We start from the raw sequence: 23,859 nt of genomic DNA, 5'->3' as shown, positions 1-23,859 counted from the left end.
CATTGAACTAAAAAATCAATTATCAGACATCTTTGTAGGGGCTAATACCAAAAGTAGGAAATGTATTTTGAACGCTAGTCCATCCTATCACTAACATCACCAATCAGAATAAAAATGATTTTGTTAACAGAGGAATGTGAACATGTACTCTAAACCCCAGACATTGTAAAGTGTACACCATAGGAGCTATTTTAGAATTGCACCAGGAGGCCACACTCCGAGTACTGTGTTTAGATGTGAAGGCTTCATCTCCAGAAGGATAAAGTTAGTGAAGGGAAAGAGAAGGGTTCAAAGTCTGTATCATAAATCTTATGACGAAAGAGAGGACTGAAATCTGTATAATATAGAAGACTGAAGGGAGAGAGGAGCTATGATACAGGTATTTGATTCCCTAAGCCCAAGGGAATGTCGTCTCTGGCTCTTGGGATCCCTAAATGCTACAGAAACAGAGGCTTTGGAGATGTGACCTTGAGCTCCCAAATCTGGGTACGGTGGAGCAGAAGGTTATCATCCCCTCCATCCCCCTCTTCCTGCCCTTGTGTTCTTCTCTTATTCCTGCACTCCGTCAATTCCTCCCCTGCCTCGTGTTGTGGTGCTTCTCTGGTTTATTTGATGGTAAAAGGGCAACTGTCTCTATGACCCTGTCTGAATCGCATATTTTATTGTTTTCAGACAGATAGGGAATCTGCCTTAGGGTAAAGATATTTGGTTGGTCTCTATAATGGGCTATGTAATCGGTCTACACTGTTTTGTTACAGTAGAATTTAACTTTTTACTGTGCAAAATCTGGGGATGTTCTACTCTTACCATAGAATAGATTATTTCTTTTGCTATGCACAATCCGGAGTGGTTTCTGCAACTAATATTATTCATGTAATGAGCTATTGTGCTCAATAAAAATTGTTTTACAGCAAAAAAATAAGATTTAACTTTAAAATAAGTATCAGGGTCCAGCGCCGAAAACCTGCGTGAGCATCTGAATAGCCCACCAGATCCCCCAAACCGGTACACCCAACAGTTTATGGGAACAACTATTGAGTTGACTGGAGGGGGGGGGGGTGAAGGGAAGTGTAGAAAATAACAAACTGACAGGATTCTTCTGGTTCCCTTCAACTTCCTGACGACTCAGATCACTGGAACACCTGTAAATAACACAGCAGTTAACATTTAGCACAACTCTCTCTTGACTTATAAGTTACATGTATTTTACTCCCATTTTTCCCTTTTACCTGTCAACTTCAGCTAAGTGCCTTGAGGCTATTGTAAAGTGGAAACAGGGACTCTTTAAACTTGGTTTGACCAACTTGAAAAACTGTGGAGCTCTCTGTAACTTCTGACCTTATCTGCTATTGTTGCTTTTACTTTTTAAACTTCTCTTCAGTTTACTGTGACTTGATAACTCTTGATAACCGAGAACTGGACTTCTCTCAGGAGGAAGTCATTTATTTTATTAAGAACGCTTCAAAAAACTATTCAGCTTCAATTGACTGTAGCTAATACTCTCAACTACGTACTTCCTAAATTGCTTCTTGTAATTTAACAAATTGCAAACCTTGAACACTTACATGTCTCTTTATGATACCTTCAGTGTTCTATTGCATACTACTTCTTTCTGTCGATAAATATGACTGTTTCATTGTATCACTTCTTTCACTTCTGAATTAAGCGTGTGCGCACTTCCAGCTGACTCACCGTTGCACCCGCACAGCTGAATGACTTGTGCTTGCACCGTGACAAGATACGCACGCAAATACGCGAATACGCGCGCAACAAAAGCTGACTAACGGTCCTCGCCGGTAAAGTTGCAGGAATTCTCGTTTCCGTACGCTCGGTAGCGTCAATTCGATTCCTCAGCTGGGTCCTTCTGTACTGCGTCACACAGTTTACAGCTGACTTCAGGGAAAACAAACACAACGTACTTCCTGCCTTCGGAAGCACACAGACCTACGCCGCAAGGTCCTTTTCTCTAAAGCGGCTTCCATACGACACGTGTCTAAATAGCAATGCAATGTCTTTGCTTGCACGCTTCTGAACACGTTTCTTTCTCAAAACATATGCTTGTGCATGCTTTTATCCAAACAAGTACACATTGCACAATATTTACAGTTCCAAAGAGATAACATAGTTTCACAAATAACAAATGTTTTTTTTCAGATTGCTTTTAACCTGAAATCCAAAACTAAACTGTACATGCAGTCTTTTGCTTAGAATTCAAAATAAACTTGTTCCTTAAACAGTCACTTATCTGAATGATGGCTCTGGCACTTTCTGAAGTCTTTTTCTTCCTGTAGAGTAGTTTCTTAACTTAACATCTGTAATCTTCATGGGGGCTCTTGAGCGCTGTGACCTCTCCTAAGCAAGTCTTGAATGAAAGGCAGTTTAGAACCTATCCAGAGGTTCCAAACGGCATCATTGTTGCATCACTGTAGTCTGTAGCCAATCATTGCTGAGCAGGTGGTTGACCATCTTGAACTGGGAAAACTGCAGCTGACTAAAATGTAGTTAATGTAGTTGAGGAAAAAACTATTAACTCAACCCAAACTACCTAAATCAGCAGTGCAAAAGCCTGAATGCGCAGGGACCTGGCAATAAGTTTGAAAAATGAAGCAACCAGTAAAAAAACAATCAGTAGGACAAGGTAAAATGGTTCTAAGTGGGGCAAAGAGGAGTGTCGGCTCATTTTTATATTTATATATTTTTATATTAAGAGAACCCCCCTTAAGAACAGAGGGACACATTGTTTCATGAAAAAGGGGCTAAGGGTCAGCAGGGGAAAATGAGGCAATTGGGGTAATCATCTTTATAATGTTACAAAAACACAAGACTACTGGGCATTGAACATGACTGAGAACATAGGAGGAGAGGGTATCGAGCAGTGTTTGGAGAGCAGCATAAGGAAAAACATGTTAAACATTTTAAACACAAAATTAACCAATATGTCCAATAAATACAAATTTCAAACTTAAAGCCATAACAATACAAACTATATCAAAGTGTGTATTTTTTAACAATACATTTTGAGACTTAGTTTTGAATGTTTTTTTTTCAACTTTAAGTTCTCAAACAAAGTATCTATAATCTTCCTCTACCTTGAGAGACGGATGGGGTGAGACAGTAGGAAGACTGGTTGAACATTAGTCTGTGTAAGTAGAGACCATTTGAAGGATGGGGAACTACCAAGGATTATAACACTGAAGGAATAGGGGTGCCAAGTGGATAGGTTTGTCCTGCAGGGATAGTATAGAATTATTCATCTGTAGATGCTCAATCTATGAAATAATTCCACACCACCCAAGAGGGTTCCCACAATGCTATTGTAAATTGCGAATCTTAAAAAGGATCTTCATTCCGGAGAGCCATTAGTACAAGCCCCTCCTGCCATATGTCCTACACTTCTCTTGCTGCACTTACACGTCGGAATACTGCAAGGCCTAGTAGGACCATGTAGGGTTTACGGTTTTTGCCACTGTTATTTTTCCCCTGTTCGCTTCCCATTTAGTCTTGTGAAGCTTTGAAACACTATTCAGCTGTATAAGTGCCTTACAAATGCTCAATAAAATAAAAAAAATAAAAAATTGAATTAAGTTTTCCCTCTAACTTGTGTTTTCATATATTCCAATTTTCAGGTCCCTTAAGTTGCAAGGTTCGATAAATTCCATCACCCTGCGAGGACAAGGTCACCAGTTCTTCGTGGGTACAGGAGAGGCCCACATCTATCGCTTGAACTACCCAGAGTTCAAAGAAGAGCTCATCACCACCTGCCACAGCGAATCTGTGAATGACATTGTCTTCCCTTTGTGAGTACAGCTACAGGATCACCTGCCAAGTATGGGATTGCTTTAGGGAGTGTCATTATTCCTGGCTTCAGCCGCTTTATTACAGGTTGGTTGTCCTTCCAGATAAGAGATTAATACAGCTGCCCCAATCCCCCCTCAGTGGATTCAGGGTGACAGTTTAGGAAAGCTACTGCAGGAGCAGTTTGAGAGGGATGGAGGAACTCATAGGAATGTTCACTTCAATGGTGGTGAGCAGTTTCTGATGTCACCAATGTCCACAGCTTTATGTCCTATTGTTATAATGCATTACAACTGGTCAGTCCAGAGTGTGAAGAGAAAGGGGTATTTTTCAGTATAACAAGGGCACGAATCAGACTTCCTAAGGGCAAACATCTACATTTGTATGCTAAATACAGCAAAATCCTTGAACTGGATCACAATTGGCATGCTTTCCTTAGTCTGACAGAGTGTTGTGCCCGGGGAAACAATTCTAGCCCAGAAACTGCTGTGAGAAAGCTATGACATGTAGCCCATAAGTCTTGGAAAACGGATTTGAGCCAGATGTGTGAAAATCCGCTAACCAAATACAGCCATATTATCTTTTGTGTTTGAACATAGATATAGTTCTCCTAGCAGCGTTTGCTGTTCAAAATAATGCACCTACCTTTACGTCTTTGCCACATCTCCCTTGCTGATGCTTTGTTTAGGCTAGAGTTATCTGCAGTAATAACTGTTAATTTAGAGACCAGAGAAATTCTATCAATCAGTCAAGAGATGAAGGATGAGAATTAGGGGCTTACTTTAGATGACATGAGTGAGTGTGCCAAACTCCACACTCCCTATTGTAATTGTTCTCCTTCTAGCAGTTAATGATGTGTTTTCTTTCATACAATCTTGTTACTGGTGCTTTTCGACGATCACGCCATGCCTTATTGTTTTCTTGTTTTCTTTTAGTGGGACTTCTGAGTTGTTTGCCACTTGCTCCAAGAGTGATATTCGTGTTTGGCACAACCCAAGCAACAAAGAACTGTTACGCATCACTGTGCCTAACATGATCTGCTATGCCTTAGAGTTCATGAAAGATGGCAAGAGCATCGTATCAGGTGAGAAGTGACAATGACCTGCTCCAACATAAGCAATTAGGAGTGCTGTCAAGACCATGTCTACAGCATGAGTAATGATCATGCTCTGATATATACCATAGATTATATAAGTTGGATGAAAGATGGCAATAGTATCATTTCAGGTAAAGAGCCAAGCTGGTTTATTGCACTACATGGAGTTGTTTATAATAAAAAAAGGGGAGGCAAGAACATTGTTTCAGTTGAAAAATGACAAAGCGTGGCTCCTGATGATAGAGTTCATGAGAGGCGCCACTGGTGTAATTTCAGATGAGCTACCCCATATGTTCCTAAGAGACAACAAAGTACCATTTCAGGCAAGAAGTCATTGTAACGCTCCATGGCCAATGATTTCAGAGAGCTGCTGGGCAGACTTTCTGTAGTGTAGTGACATGAACTGCTCCATGTCATATATTTCATGAACAAAGTCAAGAGTATTTTTTTAGGTGAAGAATAACTACGATGTGCACCATCCTAGAGTTCACTATACATGTTCAGGCTGTCACTTCAAGTGAGGTTTAACTGAATTCTCACTAGAGGCATGAATACAAATTGAACATAGAATGCCATGCTGTCAGTTGCTTGCTATAGTAGTTGCAAAACAATTAAGGTTTGCAGAAAGCACAAACGACAGATGCTTGTGAAATGAGGAGTGAATGTGGAGATTTGTAGCTCAGGTACGATATGGATAAATGCCACAGTGTGATGTAAAGGGATTTCTGATTTATTTTAGTCCCTTATCAATTTGACACTATCTAATCATCTCTAATGTGTCTTGTATGGGACACGTGCAACCCCTACCTACTTTCTTTAGTTCTTTGCACTTTTTGTCATTAAAGGAGACCAGGGCTGTGCAATATTGTTCAAATATATACTCGGTGCCTAAAGCAATTGCTAGCAGGGTAATAGGACCTCAAACTTGTATTGGTGCTAGGCTGTACTCCCACATAAATATTACCATAAACAACTCCATGATTATTTATGGTTTATTTTATTCTTTGACCAGAAATTAAGGACATTCAGTAACAAACACCAGATGTCGGCAGTCAATTTGAACACTTCTTATGAAACTGCAGCATAAATGGTTCAGTGACCGTTTAGCTGAGGGGATCACCAGATGGTGATTCCTCTATTTTAGACATGGTGTGAGCTATTGTTTTGAACTAAGCCTTTATATAAACACGGCTGGCTTTTTCTACACTGTATTGAATTAACAGTTTCCTCTTCTGAGAGGGAACTTACTACACCTCTCCTCCTTTATTTTATGCCTGCCACTTGTTGGGTTACTGAGCAATTCTTTCATCGTTAGAGAATGGACACAGAGATTACCTGTGGAACATTCCGACCTTGTGATGTCATTGCTCACAAAGAATAATTGGCTCACCCTCATCTATAAAGAGGAAGCATCCTATTCAGGTTCCTCCTTTGATGCCTGTGGGGCAACATCTCTTCCACTCACAGGGGAAACACCTGTGGAGATGCCACTTCACAGCTAGTGACTTGCTGCCACCAATCTCTCCTTTGCTGCAACACACCATAAATGTCCCTGTACTTTATTTTACTCTTGAAGGCACTATAGCTCACCTGGATGCGGATTGACTGCCATTCCTCACTTCCTTTATCCATAACTATTATACATCTCTGTATTGTATCATATGCTCTACTTGCTGGTCTGTTTGTGATCAATCTGTTATGAAATATAATATTTCCCGAGTGACTCACTCATGCCTAAGCACATGGGCTAGCCCCCCTTCAGGGACTTCTGTTTTATGGTTGTAGCCACTGTGACGATCCTTCAGATGGTGTCACTTTTCCCCAGGGACAGCGGGGAAGACCCTTCTCATGAGACTAGACCAGTGCAGTCGCGATCCAAAAGTCCCTCTGGGGGTGGTAAAATGCGGGAGGACCTCATGGGGAGGGATTCTCCTCCTGGGGAGAGAGACACTAGTTGGAGATGCAGCTCCTTTAATTCCAAACCCCATAGACTAATGGCAATGGCTAGATCTCCATTATTTGGAGTTCCATCCGAAACTATGTGTTATTGTACAAACTCCAATACTCTGAAGACAACAAAGACTGAGATGAGAAACAACTTGAAAATGAAATAAAACGAGAAAGCTGCTTGTCCAGCTGTGGCCAATTGAACTAATGTTATTTTAGCATCGGCCCATTACATGAGGACATTAGAAAAAAATGACAGGAGGCGAGAACGAGAAAGTGAAGGAGAATTAGAGCCAGAGTGTGTGGTGGAGCCCAAATGAGACCATCGAGAGCTCGAGACTATGAGAGAAGGGGAGATCTCTTGGGAGACGGAGGCCAAGGCGAGGCCTATCTTCAGAACGGGATGCGGATGTGGAGAGACTTAAAGGCGAGTTCAAGTGTTCCACCAAAGAAGGAAACATAGCGTAGAGGGTGTGTGCAGGAGAATGCACAAAGATTTCTGAAGCATGGCCCGGCGAGGACCGCATGAGAAGTTGCTGTTCCACACTGAGACAGAACGCTAAAAGTTATTTGAACAAAGCTGGGTGGCAGATGGGCAAGTGTATAGTCGAGACTGAAACAGAACATCAGTTAGTCCTGGCCCGACAACCTTTTATCATAGGTGAGACTCCCAGAAAGCGCTTTGACATTTGGCCGGCAGTCGGCCTAACGAAGGAGGAGAGAGTGCGCGGCGGTGGCATGACCTGTAGTGGGTGGAACGGGCAGCCCAATAACTACGTCGAAACCGCTACTCCAGGCCTGCTACGAAGAAGCTGTGGCAAGCCAGGAGTGTATACAGAATCTTGGCGATGTTTTGATACATAAGAGAAAGAATACCAAGTTGGTTACCAATCCAGGTGAAACAGATATCATTGCTTACGTCCCCGATAGCACTGGTGAAGTTTTTCCAACTCCGAGAAACAGCTAATGGGAGTTGGCAAAGTTTGGGAGAGAGCCAAAGGGGATCTGAAAAAGAAGTCTCTGTTACACGAGGAAACAGACAAGGCTAACAAACTGTAAACTAAACAAGAGAAACATTCACCTTGGCAAGAAAGAATAATTCCAGCAGAAGTTCTTCCAAAAAATCAAATACCTATCATATCCCAGCTTCTAGTCCCGCCGAGGCTGAAGATGAACCCTGCTAACCCCTTCAAAGTTGTCTGCTCCACAAGCTTTGAGTTACTATTGCTGAGTCTACAACCCCGGGGAAGTGGATTAAATAAAAAATGACAGCACTCTGCTTGTGACTCTCTGTGTTCTCAAGTTTGAAGTAACATTGACCTAAAAGAAATCAAATAAAAGATTTTATTATTATTATTATTATTTGTTTGTTTTTAGTAACAACAACAAAAACATTAAACACTATAAATCACAAAGAAATAAGAACATAGTAAAAATGTATTTCTTCAATTGCATAAAACCATCAAAATTCATAAATTACATTGCATTTAAAAACCATTCAAATTCATGAGTTTATAAAAGCTTCACCTAATTCATGTGTATTGTCTCATATTTGTTTCAATGATTGTTCAACTTCTTCCGTCCATATGTAATACATTGCACAATTCAAAACTAGGCTGTTGCCTTTGTGAAGAAAAACCCAAGCCTGCGCTGTGTTTAATCTGTCCAAAGGAAACTTATTTTTTGTATAACCACAAGTAGATATTTAATAGCAGTACATTCGGTTTACAGATGTCTCAGGGTTTCTATATCATGTTTACACAGTCTGCATCAGAGTTCTGCATAAGACATTTTTTTCCAGGCCCCCAATCTCGATAGTTTGTCGAATCTCTCGTCGCAGTAATAAAATAAAGTGACATACTTTACTGTTGTGGATACACTTCAGGTAACTAAAAGAATCTCTACCAGGGAAAGCCTGAAAGACGTATCTCTTATATAAACTCTTACAGGATAGCCATACAAAATTATTGTATCTATCCCACATATAGGCTTTCTCATTCATTTCTTTCATTGCTAGTGTTATATTATTAGACATATTTATCTCAAACCCAATATTATCTAAAAAGCTTAAAACTTCTTTCTTTCATACCGCAGGCAATAGGGCAGTTAGGCTATCTTTAAAAATCTGATAAAAATTACTTAACATTGATTCCACATCATTCTCTTCCATTTGTATTATTAAATAAAATACAGCGCTATTTATGTTTTTTAAAGTGCTTTGTGCTGTATATTGCTTCAACTGGGGTGCATTTAGACATACCCAGCGTACTTCTCCATATCTTAGCCTCCAGGGCAGTGAGCCACCCAGTTTGCTTATCAGTGTTAATTTCAAGCCCATATAATATCCCTGTCATAATACTAGCATTATAGATTTGTAATAGTCCGGCAATTAAAAAACCTCATTTATATTTTATATAGTTTCTTATTTGCCACCCCCTGCCCCAACTTCTCCCCATTATCTAAAAGGAAAAATGGGATACCCAGGTATGTGTAACTATCCACAACCACAATAGCTTGGTTGTCAATCTTCCAATTATATTTCATTTTCTTCTGTCTGTGTTTTTGGAAAACCATGATTTTAGTCTTCGCATAATTGACAGCCAATCCATTGTCGGTAGAATATCTTTCCAAAGCCATCACGGAGTGTTGCAAACCCAAAGAGGTTTGATCCAGAAGGATTGTATCATCTGCATAGGTTAACCAAGATGTTTGTTGTAAACCTCCGGAGGGAGGGGGGGAATTATGGCACTCTGTCATTGGGCCTCATTAGGAGTCCGACTGTAATTCGCCTGTGCTACCGGCGGGTTGCCGCCGGACTCGTAACACTTTTCCGGCACTTGATATCCCAGTGCCACCGGATCATTACAAGTCCCGGCGGATCGTAAAGTCAGGCGCCGGCAAATGTTGTTCCCCAATTCTGTGGCGTCCCATAGGACTCAATGGGAGCGGGGAGACGGAAGCACTGGCACTGTTGTTAACAGTGCTGGTGGTTCTGTGATAAATCTGCCTCCCGGTACCATTGCGCCCGCCAGGTCAGACCTGCCGGGCGCAAAATGCCCCTGCAGGCAGACTCATAGTGTGGTACGTTGCTACCGGCACCCTTATTTCCTCACTGCCACACTTGTAACGAGACCCATTGTCTCACCTAAATCTGAAACATATGGGTTATAAAGGAGGGATGCGAGGGCACAGCCCTGTTTCAGTCCATGCAAAACACAAGAATGAAGATCCAGGATACTGCTCCAGGCGCAGTATCCTGGTTCTTCATTTTTGTGTTTTGCATAGGTCATGACGGGTTTCCAGAGGCTTACCGTTAATTCAGTGATTTAAATTGAATCACAGGGAAGGTGGGGGTCTCCTACTCCCTCGACCTGTTTGAACATATCCCATACAAGTAAGACAACTAGTACCACCAACAAGATTGGACTCTCAAGTCGCCAAACAGGCCAGCTGTACCCCTAAGCCTGACACTGTTTCAGTCCATGGTTTGTGGCTAAACTCTCACTAAGAACTCCCTCCTGATTTATAAGTATTTTCACTTTTGTATCAGGGTATATTTCTTGAAAAGAATAAATGATTCCCCGATCAAGGCACCAGCTTTCCAGTTTCCGGCACAAATTAATTCTAATAACCATATCAAATGCTGCCTTGTAATCCACAAAGCAGATGAACAGCAGGTTACTCACATTCATTTTGGCCATTCTTTCAAAGTATTTCAATGCCCACAGGTTCGATGGGGTACCCAAGCCCCTTCTGAAGCCGGCCTGTTGGTTCTTCAAAATGTGCTGTTGCTTAATGCAACAATTAAGGATTTGTGCAAACAGCTTAGAGCAAGCGTCAATCATTGCTAGTAAACGGTAATTCAAAGGGTCTTCTCTATTACCTTTTTTTATATATAGGAATCATAATTCAGTCCTTCCAGCTTTGAGGTTATGAATATTGTCTTATATAAATTATGTCATATTTTAGAGCACAGACCCGGGTCCGCTTTTAAAACTATATTAGGCATCCCATCTGGTCCGGAAGCTTTGCATGTTTTAAGATTAATTATTAATCGTGTGATGTTTTCGATGGAATAATCAAAGATGCTGCTCTCTATATTAACATAGCCAGCTGCAGAAGGTTCCTCCCCCTCTGTGGCCAAATTGTGTAATGATGTTATGTGATTAATCCAAGTAGCAGAGGATATGGGATTAATTTCCTTCCCATTATGCGTCCTATCCACCCACGTATTATACAGATGCCAAAATGCATGTGCCTCTTTTTCAAGAAGAACTCTAAGAAGGTTAAACCGTTGAGCAGGAGCTTCAGTGGTTTTGTACTCTCTAATCATATTTTTGTATTTCTTGCACATGCTTCTCAATGTTTTCAATTCCTCTACCACATCCAACTTCAGCTTCTTTATTCTACGCACTTCTTTTTTAGACATTTTGTCTGTCTCGCTATCATAGGGTCATTTAAAACACACCTATTTTCTTTCCCCACATATCTTACCTTGTTCTCTAGATCCTGCATATACTCTACCATTTCTTACATTACAATTTTAGAGAAAAACTATTGGAATGCATTGTGTCCTCCCACATATTCCTCCTCTTTGATATACTCCGATATCCTGCTTGCAGCTCAGACATTTTTCTCAGTGGAGGGCGACCAGTGTTGTCAACCGTGTGTCCTTCGAGGGCCTCTGTCGTCCTCGAGTATGACATTGATGCTGGTGTAAAAGGCATGCACCACGTGCACAAACAGGTTATGTGCCAGGCAGGAACACATTATGGAACTTAAGGCGATTGCATCATGTAATAGAGAGCACCAGAACACACAACCATCACTGTGCGGTTGCCTCTCTGGACGCGGTGAAAGCGTTTGACTCTATCAAATGGGAATGGTTATATGCTATATTACATACATTTGGAATTGGATACGGGTTCATCTGGTGGGTACAAGTACTTTATAATGAACCAATGGCCAGGGTCAGAACGGGTCAACACTTATCCAAACAATGGGAACTCGAGAAGGGCACAAGACAAGGGTGTCCATTATCCCCAAAGCTTTTTATCCTTGCCATTGTGCCGATTGTGGCGTACCTTAGGAAGGAGTATCGGGAGGTGGGAATATGCATAAATGGTGTACAATATTTACTGCCATATATACAGACGACATGCTGCTATACATACAGCAGCCTAAAGAGAATCTGCAGCATATACTAGACGTCCTCACTAGCTTTACTGAATTATCGGGCCTCACAATCACTCAGGAAAAGTTTTGTTTGTTCACATTCGTTGGCCTGACTAAAGTAAATAGGGACCCGTTACCCACCTTAGTGCTAAAATGCCACAGGGACACGTTCCGTTACTTGGGGATAGACATATACCATGATCCTGCACTCAGGCATAAATACAACATGCAAAAAGCATTGGAGGGAAGCACCAGATCCATGAATTTCTGAGGGCGATTGCCCCTATAACTAATGGGTAGGGCAGCGTTGTTGAAAATGGTAGTATTGCCCAGGCTGTTACACTACTTTGTAAATATCCCATATAACAAACCCAAGCGCTTTTTTTGGTACACTAGATACAGAGTGCAGATGTTTCTATGGCAGAATGGTTGATGCAGGGTGGCCTTGAACACACTCCAAAGAGCGCATGTGGAAGGAAGGATAAAGGACCCGCAATTCGAATTATACTTCCTTGCAGGCCAACTACAGTTTGTGGCAGGCTGGCTGGCAGACAAACCTACACTTGATAAATTTTTACTACAACCAGTAGTAAAACGGTTTTATCTTAAAGAGATCCTGTGGTTACCGACCCTCCATTTGGGACAACAACCCTATCTAGTGCCACTAGGTATACAGCTGTGGCACAGAGCATGTAAGATACTAAGTATCACAGACCGTGTGTCCACACAAATTGCCCTGGTCACGGTGCTAACAGATGGATGACAATTACAAACTGGGATACGTAAACATTGGGAGTATGTGGGGATAGTCACAATAGGAGATCTATTGCAGGAGGGCACATTAATGGAGTTCCACGAGCTGCAGGAGCGCACAGGCAAACATGGGGGTCAGCACTTACTATACCACACAATTACACATGCACTAAAGTGATGGTGGCAAACATTTGCGGACAAGCAGCCACGCACAAAGCGGTAGAAACAATATTTGACATCTCAGGAAGGGCGGCACATGGTGTGCAGACTAGATGAACTACTCCTCTCTAATTATTCCTTGAGCACACTGAAAATATGACAGACATGGGAAACATACTTGGGGAAGACCTTCACAGACGCAGAATGGCGGAAAGTAACTGGTTACCACAAACAAGTATCCAGGAACTCCAAACTGCACTTGACACAACTTTATATAATACACAGAGCTTATTTAATACCACACAAGATCTCCACATTTAAGGGCGCAGGAAAACAACACTTCCCTAGGTTTAACGAGGAGAATGGAGGGATAGTACATATGTTTTGGGCCTGCCCTGAAATATAACAATACTGGAGGGAAATTGCTAACAGAATGTGCAGGGGGGAAGTATTCCTGGATGTACAATCTCCTGTAGCTTGTTTGTTGGGCATTTTTCCACGCCCCAAGAACAGACGTTACATGGGCAAGATGAAAGATCTCGCCTATGTGCCTGCAAAGCTTAAGATAGCAATGAATTGGAAGTCTCTGAAGGGCCCATCGGTGGAGATGTGGTGGAGAGATTTATAGAAATGGACACTGGCAGAAACGGTGGTGTGGCGAAAAGCAGCTAATCGGGACTTAACTGAACCGAGTGAGGATATTATGTCTTGGAATGCGTTAACGCACTCTTTGTTTGCACTCATGATTTCCGAATCTGTATGCCATGATTCCGCTTAACAAGGAACAACCAACTTCTGGGGTCATGAGCTGAAAGTAATGATTTCACAGGGGGGGACTGGATAAAGAGGGGCAAGGAGGGCACAATGTACTGATGGTGATGCAGGTACTTACAGGTTGCAGACACCATGACAGATGTGCTAAAAAGAGGCATGATAATTGGTGATAATATGCTGTGTAACATTGGGGGTTGTTTGTTTGTATTACATATTTTAGAAAATCAAATAAAAATAAATAAATAAGAAGACTAACAAAGGACAAATGAGTGCTGGATGTGGTTTTATACGGGCATCTACTAGAGTTCAAACAAACACACCATCCCATACCTCCAAACCACCAACCACAAGCGCACAAGACCACGCTCCTACAACAAGTGCAGCTCATGCTACAAAAAAGGGGCATACAAAAAGTCCCCAGGGACCAAAGGAGAAAGGCAGTGTACTCCTGATACTTTGTCGTTGTTCAAACAGGATGGAAAGTGGAGGCCCATCTTAGACCACAGAAGGTTAAAAAAATGTATAAAGTGCCACAAGTGCACTATGATCACATTACAGCAGGTCATAGAAGCAATGCAGCACCACGAATACCTTGCATCCCTAGATCTCCAGGATGCATATTTTCACGTACCCATCCATCCAGGGCACCGGAAGTACCTCCGGTTTATGGTCGGAAAGTCGTACTACCAGTTCAAAGTCCTACCATTTGGCCTAGCATTGGCTCCACTACCCTCACAAAGTGCCTCGTGCCAGTGGCAGCCAGCCTGCGCAAGCAAGGACACCACGTCTATTCTTATTTAGACGACTGGCTGGTATGATCTCCATCCAGGAAGGGAGCACAGTCATCGACAGCAGCATCAGTAACACCTATTGCAAACATTAGGCTTCACCATCAACTACAAGAAATTCTTCTTGTGGCTGTCCAGTAGGCTCATATTCCTAGGAGCGGAATTCTCCACCCAGAAACCAAAGGTACGTCCCCCCAGCGACAGACTAAACACCCTTGTGGCCCTGCTGAAAATATTCACACCAACAAGGTAAATAACGGTCCGTCAGTGCATGCAACTACTGGGGACAATGGCGTTGTGTATATTATTGGTCCCACACTGCAGGCTTCAGATGAGACCGCTGCAAGAGCTCCTGGCAGCAAACTGGTCCCAAACCACCGGATCATGGGGGGAGAAGGTATGGGTCGCCCGTGAGCTACACTCACAGCTCCATAGGTGGGCAGCCAAAACCAACACCCGACAAGGCACTAGTTACGGACACCTCCCACCAGAGGTGGAGCACCCACCTCGACCAACGACATGTCAAAGGGCAACGGACGCCCCAGGAAACATTCCTACATATAAATGTACTCGAACTTTGAGTGGTTCGATTGGGCTCTCATGTCTTTCCTACCAATACGACAAAGCTAAAAGGTAAAAGAAGATCCAGAACATTGTCCAAGGAAGCTCAATGGACATGGCCCTGGCCCATGGCCCATGGGATCAACATTCAGGCATTCCACCTACCGGGGACCAGAATCAGACGGCAGACAGCCTCAGCAGGCTAATGTCCCAAAATCACAAATCGGAGCTCGACCGGACAGCATTGCAATCACTGTTCCAGCGCTGGGGTCGGACAACAGTAGACCTATTTGCAACAATCCACAACAAGAAATGTGCCTTTTACACCAGCAGGATTCCCCAAAAGGACTTGATGGGAAACGCTTTTGCTTTTTCGTGGGACGATCAAGCACCACTCCTGAAAAGTAATTCTCATTGTGCCAGACATCATAATGCATGGAAAAGGGAACATTGTAAACCACTACCTTCAGTCACTGCGCCTGATGGCGTGGCTCCTGACTCCGTAGAGTTCGGAGCCCTAAACATATCTCAGGAGTGTAGACATTTTCTGGCTAGAGCTCCCACCACTAACAAATCATACCGCCTGAAGTGGAAGCATTTTTGCAAGGGTTGCGAAACCCAATGCCAACAACACCGGGAAGGACTAAACCCGTTCTGGGTGACACCAGAGCAGGTACTGCCATACCTTCTAGGCCTGGACAAACAAGGCCTTGCACACAATACCATCAAGGTGCACTTGGCAGCCATCTCAAGGTACACCAGGAGGGAGAAAAGAGTCTCTCTCTTCCGACGCAGGCTCATAAAGCGTTTCCTCAAAGGCCTTTTCAGAGGTTTTCCACCAGTAAGACGGATATCGCCAGAATGGAGCCTCAACACTGTGCTCTCTAGGCTCATGGAGAAACCGTTAGAACCTATGGCCTCTGTACCTCTAGGATATCTGTCCTGGAAAGATGCCTTCCTGGTGGCTATTATGTCAGCTAGGAGCGAGTCGGAGCTGCAGGCTCTCGCAATCAACCAGCCATACTTACGGTTCCAAAAAGATAGGGTACTTCTCATGACAAATCTGCAATTCGTTCCCAAAGTGACCACGGAATTCCACAAAATTCAACAATATCCTTTCCTGTTTTCTTTAGCAAGCCCTTGTCACCGGCAGAGGTGGCATTACACTCACTTGACCTCAAGCGAGCGTTGAAATACTACATTGACAGGACACAGTCCTTCAGGAGCTCAATGCAATTTTTCATATTGTATGGTCTGACAAAGGCAATTCTATATCCAAACTAAGCATTGCAAGGTGGATCTCGTCAGTGATTTTCTTCTGCCACAAATCAGCAGGGAAGCCCCTGCAGTCTCCCCCACATGCGCATTCAACAAGAGCTACCATGGCTTTGGTGGCATGGTGGTCGGGGATCCTGAACAAGGGCATCTGCCATGCGGCCACCTGGTCAGTGCTGCATACCTTCACAAGGCACTACTGCCTGGCATGCCGAAGAAGTGCGAACAGGGCAAATAGTCCTGCAACACCTGTTCCAGTAAGGTATGATCCTATGGATTGGTAGTAGGGTGTGCAGTGTTTTTTCCTTGCATGCTCCTCCAATGTCTATCTACTGCTACATAGTCTACTCACAGCATGTGCATCTATGAAAGATTCAATGCTGGAGAAGGAGAATGTTTCTTACCTGTAACTCCTGTTCAAATGGATTGGGTCCTCCCACCTATTCCTTATCTTAGATATTCCCATATCCAGCTTGCTGCTTTGGACATTTTTTGAAATAGAGGGCGCTGCGTGTCGACTTCTGCTGAGTCAATGTCCCTCTGAGGCCTCCGTCTCGATGACGACGTCATCACGAGTATAAGTAGTCACGCGCAGCGTCCGTTGCTCAGTTCTATTTTTCCACGCTTCATCAAGAACTTTGAGTTTTTTCTGTGAAAAATACTATAATCCTTCGTTCGAGATGGCCTCTTCATCGGCTCCATCTACGCCCCAATCTGGGTTAAAAAAAAAAGCGATTGTGGGGCAAAGATGTCCTTGACAGATCCACACAGGGTCTGTCTGTGGTGCCTTGGGGCAGAGCATCCTTGCTCGGAGTGCGAAGAGTGTTTGTCGATGACGGCGAAAGCCTTAAGGGAGTGCAGAGGGAAGTTGGAGAGAGGTAAGTCCCAAAAATCCATTACCCCTACCTCCGATGAATCGAGACCGTTATCTCCTCGATGTGAAAAACACTCCTGTTCATGATCTCGGAGCGGATCGAATCATTCATCCGCTTCGAGCGTACTAAGAAAAGGCATCATAGATCACCTTCCACTTCATCCTACAGTTCACCGGAGAGCGTTACATGTCCCACCAAGCACAGCTCCCCTGCTCGGTGGGAGGAAGTTTGTAAAAAGATTCTAAAGATGTTCGAGAACGCAGCCCTTGCACTCCTCGGAGATACCTAGAGGCGATACACCAGGAGAAAAACCTGGTAAACATAAGAACCATGAGTCTTCGACCTCGGCAAAACATACTCCTCGAGAGTGTGAAAAACCCTTGAGTCGAGAAAACACCTCTGTGACGTACAAGACATTGTCACTGTCGACTCAGATGTCAAAGCTGAAGACTGCGTCATCGACGCCCTCTGCGACTCTGTCGAAGGAGAGGTCATTGACGTCAATCGGTTCAATACCCTCGATGACTTCATCGAAGATGCCGATGTCACAGTCGATTCTATCGACAACCTCAAAGCCAATCACGATTCCATCTAGGCCAATAATGTCCACATCAACGATTACAAGTATATCTCCACCTGTAGTGACTGCTATTGCCCCTTCTTCATTGAAAAAAAGTTATATACCTCTGTCCCGTTCAGATTACTTTAAAACTTTATCCTCAATTTATGAGGGAGAGGATTCTGATGCAGAAAGACCCTTTGGTCTGGAGTCTGGGAGGCCTTCCATACCAGAAGAACTGGTCTCAGAAGAGGCCAGATTGAAAGACCTGCAGGACTCCTTGCAGGAAGCAAGCAGGATTGATACTTCCCCAGGGGTCGATTTTAGTAAGCCTGAACCAGGGGATCATGCATAGAGTAATTACAGGACACTCATAAATAGGGTGATGGAATATACCTGTATATGAGCAAGATGACCTTACCAACATACTTGATAAGGGACCACAAGAAGATCCTATCGTCTTCCAAGATCCTATCGTCTTTCACAAGGCCTTACAAAAGAAAGTGTCTATCAACTGGGAAACACCATAGATGATCCGTGCATACAGCAAAAAACTGACGGAAAAATATAGAGCATCAGCTGCACATCCTCTATACTTGTTGAAATACCCAACCCAAGAAAGCTTACTTGTTTAAGCTGCAACTTCTTCAGGAAAACAAACTGCATACCCTACAAAAATCCGCAGGATCGTGATGATAAAAAGTTTGATGCCATGGCCAAGAAAGTTTTCTCGGAATGCAGCAAATTAAAGTCTGCTAATGCCACATGCACACTTGCAAGATTTAGCCACACCCTTTGGGAGTGCGCTTCAATGGTGGCTGACCATCTCCCTGAAGGGGAGGAGAGAAAGTTTCTTGAACATTATCAAGGACGGAAAGGACGCTATGTGCGAGTCCCTCCAGACCAGTCTCGACTCTGTTGACAGTATCAGCAGAGCCATGGCGGCTAGTACGACAATCCGCAGATTTGCGTGGTTTGCAGAAGTCTGGATTTGCTCGTGATGTACAGTCCAGACGTCTGAATATGCCCTTTGACGGCACTCATCTATTTGGTAGGAAAGCTGATGACAGTTTGGAGAAGTTGCAAACTTCCAAGGCGGCGGCCAAATCCCTTGGAGCTGCGATAAGACAAACTCCAAACCGCCCCACAGGTGCGCCCTGGAGGGGTAGGACCTTTCCCTATTATTCCGCATTCAGAAAAGGCAGAGGACAGCCAGCTCAAAGAGGCCAGAGACATTTCCCCCGTGGTGGACAGGGTAAAGGTACTAAGAACCTAGCAGGTGCTGCTGTACCCTTAGCGCCTGCGTCAACTGCCCCAAAATCTCTCTGAGGTATTACATCACAAAACATCAGTAGGCGGCAGTTTAACTCAACATCTGACAGAATGGCAGGCTATTACTTCAGATTCGTGGGCATTGGAAACAGTTGCCCAGGGTTACCGCCTGACATTCCTATGCATGCCTCAGAGTCATCCAGAGGGGAACAACTCTTTGACGTTTCTAGACCCGCTCCTTATGCAGGAAATCCTGGACCTGCTAGAGAAAGGTGCTATAGAACCGGTACTGCAGTAATTCTGAAAAAGGACAAGGAATGAGACCCATCTTGGACTTGCGAGAATTGAACAAGTGCCTCAGGAAAGACAAGTTCAAGATGATTACACTTTCTCAGATCCTTCAGGCCCTCCAACTTCAGGATTGGTTGGTATATCTGGACCTTCAGGGTTCTTACTTTCATGTGCCAATAAATCTCAAGCACAGAAAGTACCTGAGGTTCGCCATTGGCAACTCACACTATCAGTTTTGGGTTCTGCCATTTGGGCTAACCTCCACCTGACGGTTTTCACCAAGCTAATGTCGGTTGTGGCAGCAAGTCTCTGGAGAGGGGGGATTCATGTCTACCCCTACCTACATGATTTGTTGATCAGGGCCGTTTCCCCGGAACAAACTCTGGATCCTCTGAACTATGTTTGCCACTCCCTCCACAAGCTGGGCTTCTCCCTCAACTTCAAGAAGTCCCACATGATACCATCACAAAAACTCCAGTTTATTGGAGCAGTCCTGAACACATCCCTGGGAAAAGCCTTGCCACCAGAGGAGAGGGCTCAAAACGTTCTTCATGGTGACTAAATTCCAAAATGCCCAATATCTTCCAGCCTTTGATTTTCTGAGGGTCTGATGGCATCCTGCATCTTCTTGGTGCCACAGGCCCGTCTGAGAATGAGATCTCTCCAGTGGGATCTCAAGACCCAGTGGTCACGCTTCTCAGGAAAGATATCAGATCTCCTTCAGATTCCCAACAGAGTATCACTGGACCTTCAGTGGTGGGGCCTGTCGGGAAAACATCTTGAAAGGAGAATCTTTTTGGCAACCATGGCCGGAGATAACAGTAGTGACGGACGTCTCACTCATAGGGTGGGGAGCTCATACCAGCGATTTGACCATCAGCAGTTGTTGGTCTCCACCGGAGTCCAAACTACATATCAACCTTTTGGAGATGAGAGAAATCAGACTGCCGCTGAAGGCTTTCCTGCCGTCTGTACGGGGAGAGAATGTCCTGATAATGACAGACAACACAGTGGCCATGTACTACCTCAAGAAGGGAGGGGGTGTAGGGTCACTACTACTGTGCAGAGAGGCAATGCAGCTCTGGTTTTGGACAATATAAGGAGTCTCTCCATCGGCAGTGCACCTAGCCGGTGAGAAGAACACGACGGTGGATGCTCTGAGCAGGCAGAGTGCAGTCTCCCACGAGTGGGAACTAGCTCAGGAAGTCCTTCAAGAGATCTTCGCCCTTTGGAGAATCCCTCAAGTGGATCTGTTCACAACGTATGCCAACAGGAAGTGCGAGCTGTACTGCTCCAAGGAATTTCCCCTGAGAGGCACTCTAGGGGACGTGTTTGTGGTGGACTGGGAATTTCCACTCCTCTACGCATTTCCTCCACTCCCCGTCATTCCTCATGTACTAAGGAGGTGGAAGAGGTTCAGGAAAACCGTGATCCTAATTGCCCCGGATTGGGCCAGGAGAACGTGGTACCCAGACCTTCTAGACATGTTCATCTGTCGTAATGGAGGTGCTGCTTTCGTCCAGAAGGCCAGCAACCAAATCCTTATACCCCTGCCGTTGGAACAAGTTCTGCAGCTGGTGTAGGGACAACATTTTTAACCCTTTCTCATGTAATACACCAGTGGTGTTATCTTTCCTTTTACACTTAGCAAATTTAGGACTCCAGATCGGCACAATTAAGGGTTACCTAGCAGCGCTGTCCATCTTCAAGCGCACTGCTGAGGAACCCTCATACTTTAAAATGCCCTTGGTAATTCCATTTTTGAAGGAAGGGGTTGACCAATGTTTACGCCCCCCCCCCCCCCCCCAACTCCTTTTCACATTCCCTTGTGGGACTTAAATGTTGTCTTAACATAGGGTGAGTGAGTTCCGGGCTTTATCCTGCAAACCTCCTCACACTGCATTTCATAAGGATAAAGTAGTTCTGCAAGTGAAGCCTGATTTCCTCCCAAAGGTTGTTTCGGAATTTCATATGGCTCAAAAAATAACCTTGCCTTCCTTTTACCCTCCTCATCCAGGGAAAGAGGAAGAAAGACTGCACCGACAGGACCCAAAGCGTGCTTTGAGTTTCTATATCAGCAGACTAGCAAAACTAAGACAAACTGACCAATTGTTTGTGGGATACACAGGTCATAAGCTGGGCCTACCCATCACCAAGCAAACCATTTCTAGATGGATCATTCTAACTATTGTAGAATGTTACAAATTGGCAGGTAAAGACCCCCCAGAGCATCTGAGGGCTCATTCAATCAGGGTTATCACAGCTTCATCAGGTCTTCAAAGGGGAGTTCCAGTAAAAGACATTTGTGCAACTGCCACATGGTCGTCTGCACACACCTTTACAAGATTCTATAGCTTGGATTCCTCCACTAGCCAAGAAACTAAATTCGGGAAGGCAGTATTGCATTCTGTGCATACTTAAAGAATTACATTTTTACTCCCACCTTCTATATATATTACTGCTTTGGGAGTCTATCAAAGATAAGGAATACGTGGGAGGACACAATCCATTCGAAGACCAAGTTAATTAGCCATGGTAGCGTTCTTTCGACTGGATGTTCCTCCCACGTATTCCTTATCGCCCCTCCCATCCTTCCGCGCAGTAAAATCTTCCCTTGTAATTGCAGTCTGCGCTCTCTCAAGGGTAGTAACCGTCTCATCCTGGACAATATCTAACACTTTAAAACGGAACTGAGCAACGGACGCTGCCGCAACTACTTATACCTGTGATGAAGTCGTCATCAAGCCGGAGGCCCCTGAGAAACATAGACTCTCCAGAGGTCGACAGGCAACGCCCTCTACTGAAAAAAAAATCTGAAGCAGCAAAATGGATATGGGAATATCAAAGATAAGGAATACGTAGGAGGAATATTCAGTCGAAAGAACGTTACCATGGGTAAGTAACTTGTTCTTCTCCAGCATTGGTATCTTTCACAAGGACAGCTGGTACCACACGGTCAGAATCTGTAGGGAAGAGGGTCTAGTCTACAGCTACTCGAGGTTCCATTGTAGGGACCAAAAACACCCATAACAGGGGTGTTAGGCTACAAAATGTAGGTTCTTCTTGCATAGGGCAAGGGGAATCAAAAGGTAACCAAGGATTTCCAGACTGACGACTGGGAATATTTACAGCATGTGAATATGTGAAAGATACGAATGCTGGAGAACAGGAGTTACAGGTAAGAAACATTCTCCTCCCTTTTCTGAAACGCACAACACATTTTTTTTCGGTCGTTGGAGATTTAGATTTTCGGCTTCACAACTCCGAGGATCATTCAGCCACTTCAGTCAGTCATGCTTTCAGTAATTTGTGATTTGGGCAGGCCATTGATGCTCCCACCCATCAAGGTGGTCACATTCTTGATTGGATTTATACCTTTGGATTATCTGTGAGCTCACTGAATATTTGTTTGTTCGAGGTCCGACCACTTTTTTTATATCTTTCTTTTTACCCATCTTTGTTCTACAGCCACATCTGTATCCTAGTCTGGGCACTGTAGTGAAACGTAGTGTACACAAAATGAATTCATTCACTTTGTCTCCCCTTTTGGATGCCTTGAATAATGTACCCTCAAAATCCTTGCCTGAAGATGTGGCATTGTGTTATCACCACTGGTTTTTCAATGCATATTGCCTCAGCCAGGATGTGCAAAATTATCAATATAGAGACTAATGTGCAGTCATGGATTTCAGAGTATTTACAGAAACTGCGTTAAAAAAAGAATAAACCTTACAGGGCATGGAAAAAATCTGTTCTGGGATCTGACAAAGATGCAGTATAGGAGGTTCATTGAATTAGCCAAGAAGGACTACTACAATCTTCGTATTGATTAAGCCTTTTACAATTCTGAAGAGTTTTTCAAGATTCTTAAAGAACTTAGCTGAATGTCAAACATGCAGAATCTGTTGTCAACACTCAAGAATGGTGTGTGAGCATTTAACAGGCCCTTTTCAATAACGTATCTACTCTAAAAGCAGTACTAATAAACAACATTATAGACCCATTCATGTCGCCTATCCCTCAACCTCTGCACTGTTAATGCCTTCCTTCTCTTTTGACAGGGTCTCTTGAGTAGGATGTTTCAAAGGTTATTCAATCAGTGAAGCTCACCTCATTGCCATCCTTGCCCTTCTAAAGTGGTAAAGGCATGTGCACCCTTGTTTGTCCCTGCCATTATGCCCTTCGTGAATGCTTCATTTCAGTCTGCTTCGGTCCTGGAATTTGTTAAGCAGGCATGGATTACGCCATGTTAAAAAGGTAGCATTGGACCCTAACATCGTGACTAATTATTGTCCGATAACTAATGTCCCTTTTCTTTTAAAAATCCTGGACCGGATTGCCTACTTGCAGGTTCAGGCATTTCTTGAGGAACACAAACATTTAGGACATAGACATTTAGGTTTTAGAGCTGGCCATGGTGCTGAGACAGCACCTTTGGATCTCAAAGCTAATGTGTCTTGTTTCATGGGCAGTGGTAAGACTGCATTTTTCCTTTTATTGGACTTAGCAGCATTTGATTTGGTTGATTTTAATATCCTT

At 43.7% G+C, this 23,859-nt stretch overlaps 1 protein-coding gene across 1 annotated transcript in view; it reads left to right on the top strand.

Moving 5' to 3' along the window:
* Positions 1-23,859, top strand: part of CFAP52 (cilia and flagella associated protein 52) — a 374,850-nt gene that overhangs the window by 272,648 nt on the left and 78,343 nt on the right. Inside the window, exons 8-9 of the mRNA XM_069654573.1 lie at positions 3,627-3,797; positions 4,731-4,879. Coding sequence (XP_069510674.1) covers positions 3,627-3,797; positions 4,731-4,879 — 320 coding nt within the window. The remainder of the gene's footprint in view (positions 1-3,626; positions 3,798-4,730; positions 4,880-23,859) is intronic.

The sequence above is a fragment of the Ambystoma mexicanum genome, chromosome 3q, assembly GCF_040938575.1.
Source record: "Ambystoma mexicanum isolate Mex_15411 chromosome 3q, UKY_AmexF1_1, whole genome shotgun sequence".
Taxonomy (NCBI): Eukaryota; Metazoa; Chordata; class Amphibia; order Caudata; family Ambystomatidae; genus Ambystoma; species Ambystoma mexicanum.
The sequence above is the reverse complement of the archived record's forward strand: the minus strand, read 5'-3'. Positions and strand labels throughout refer to the sequence as shown.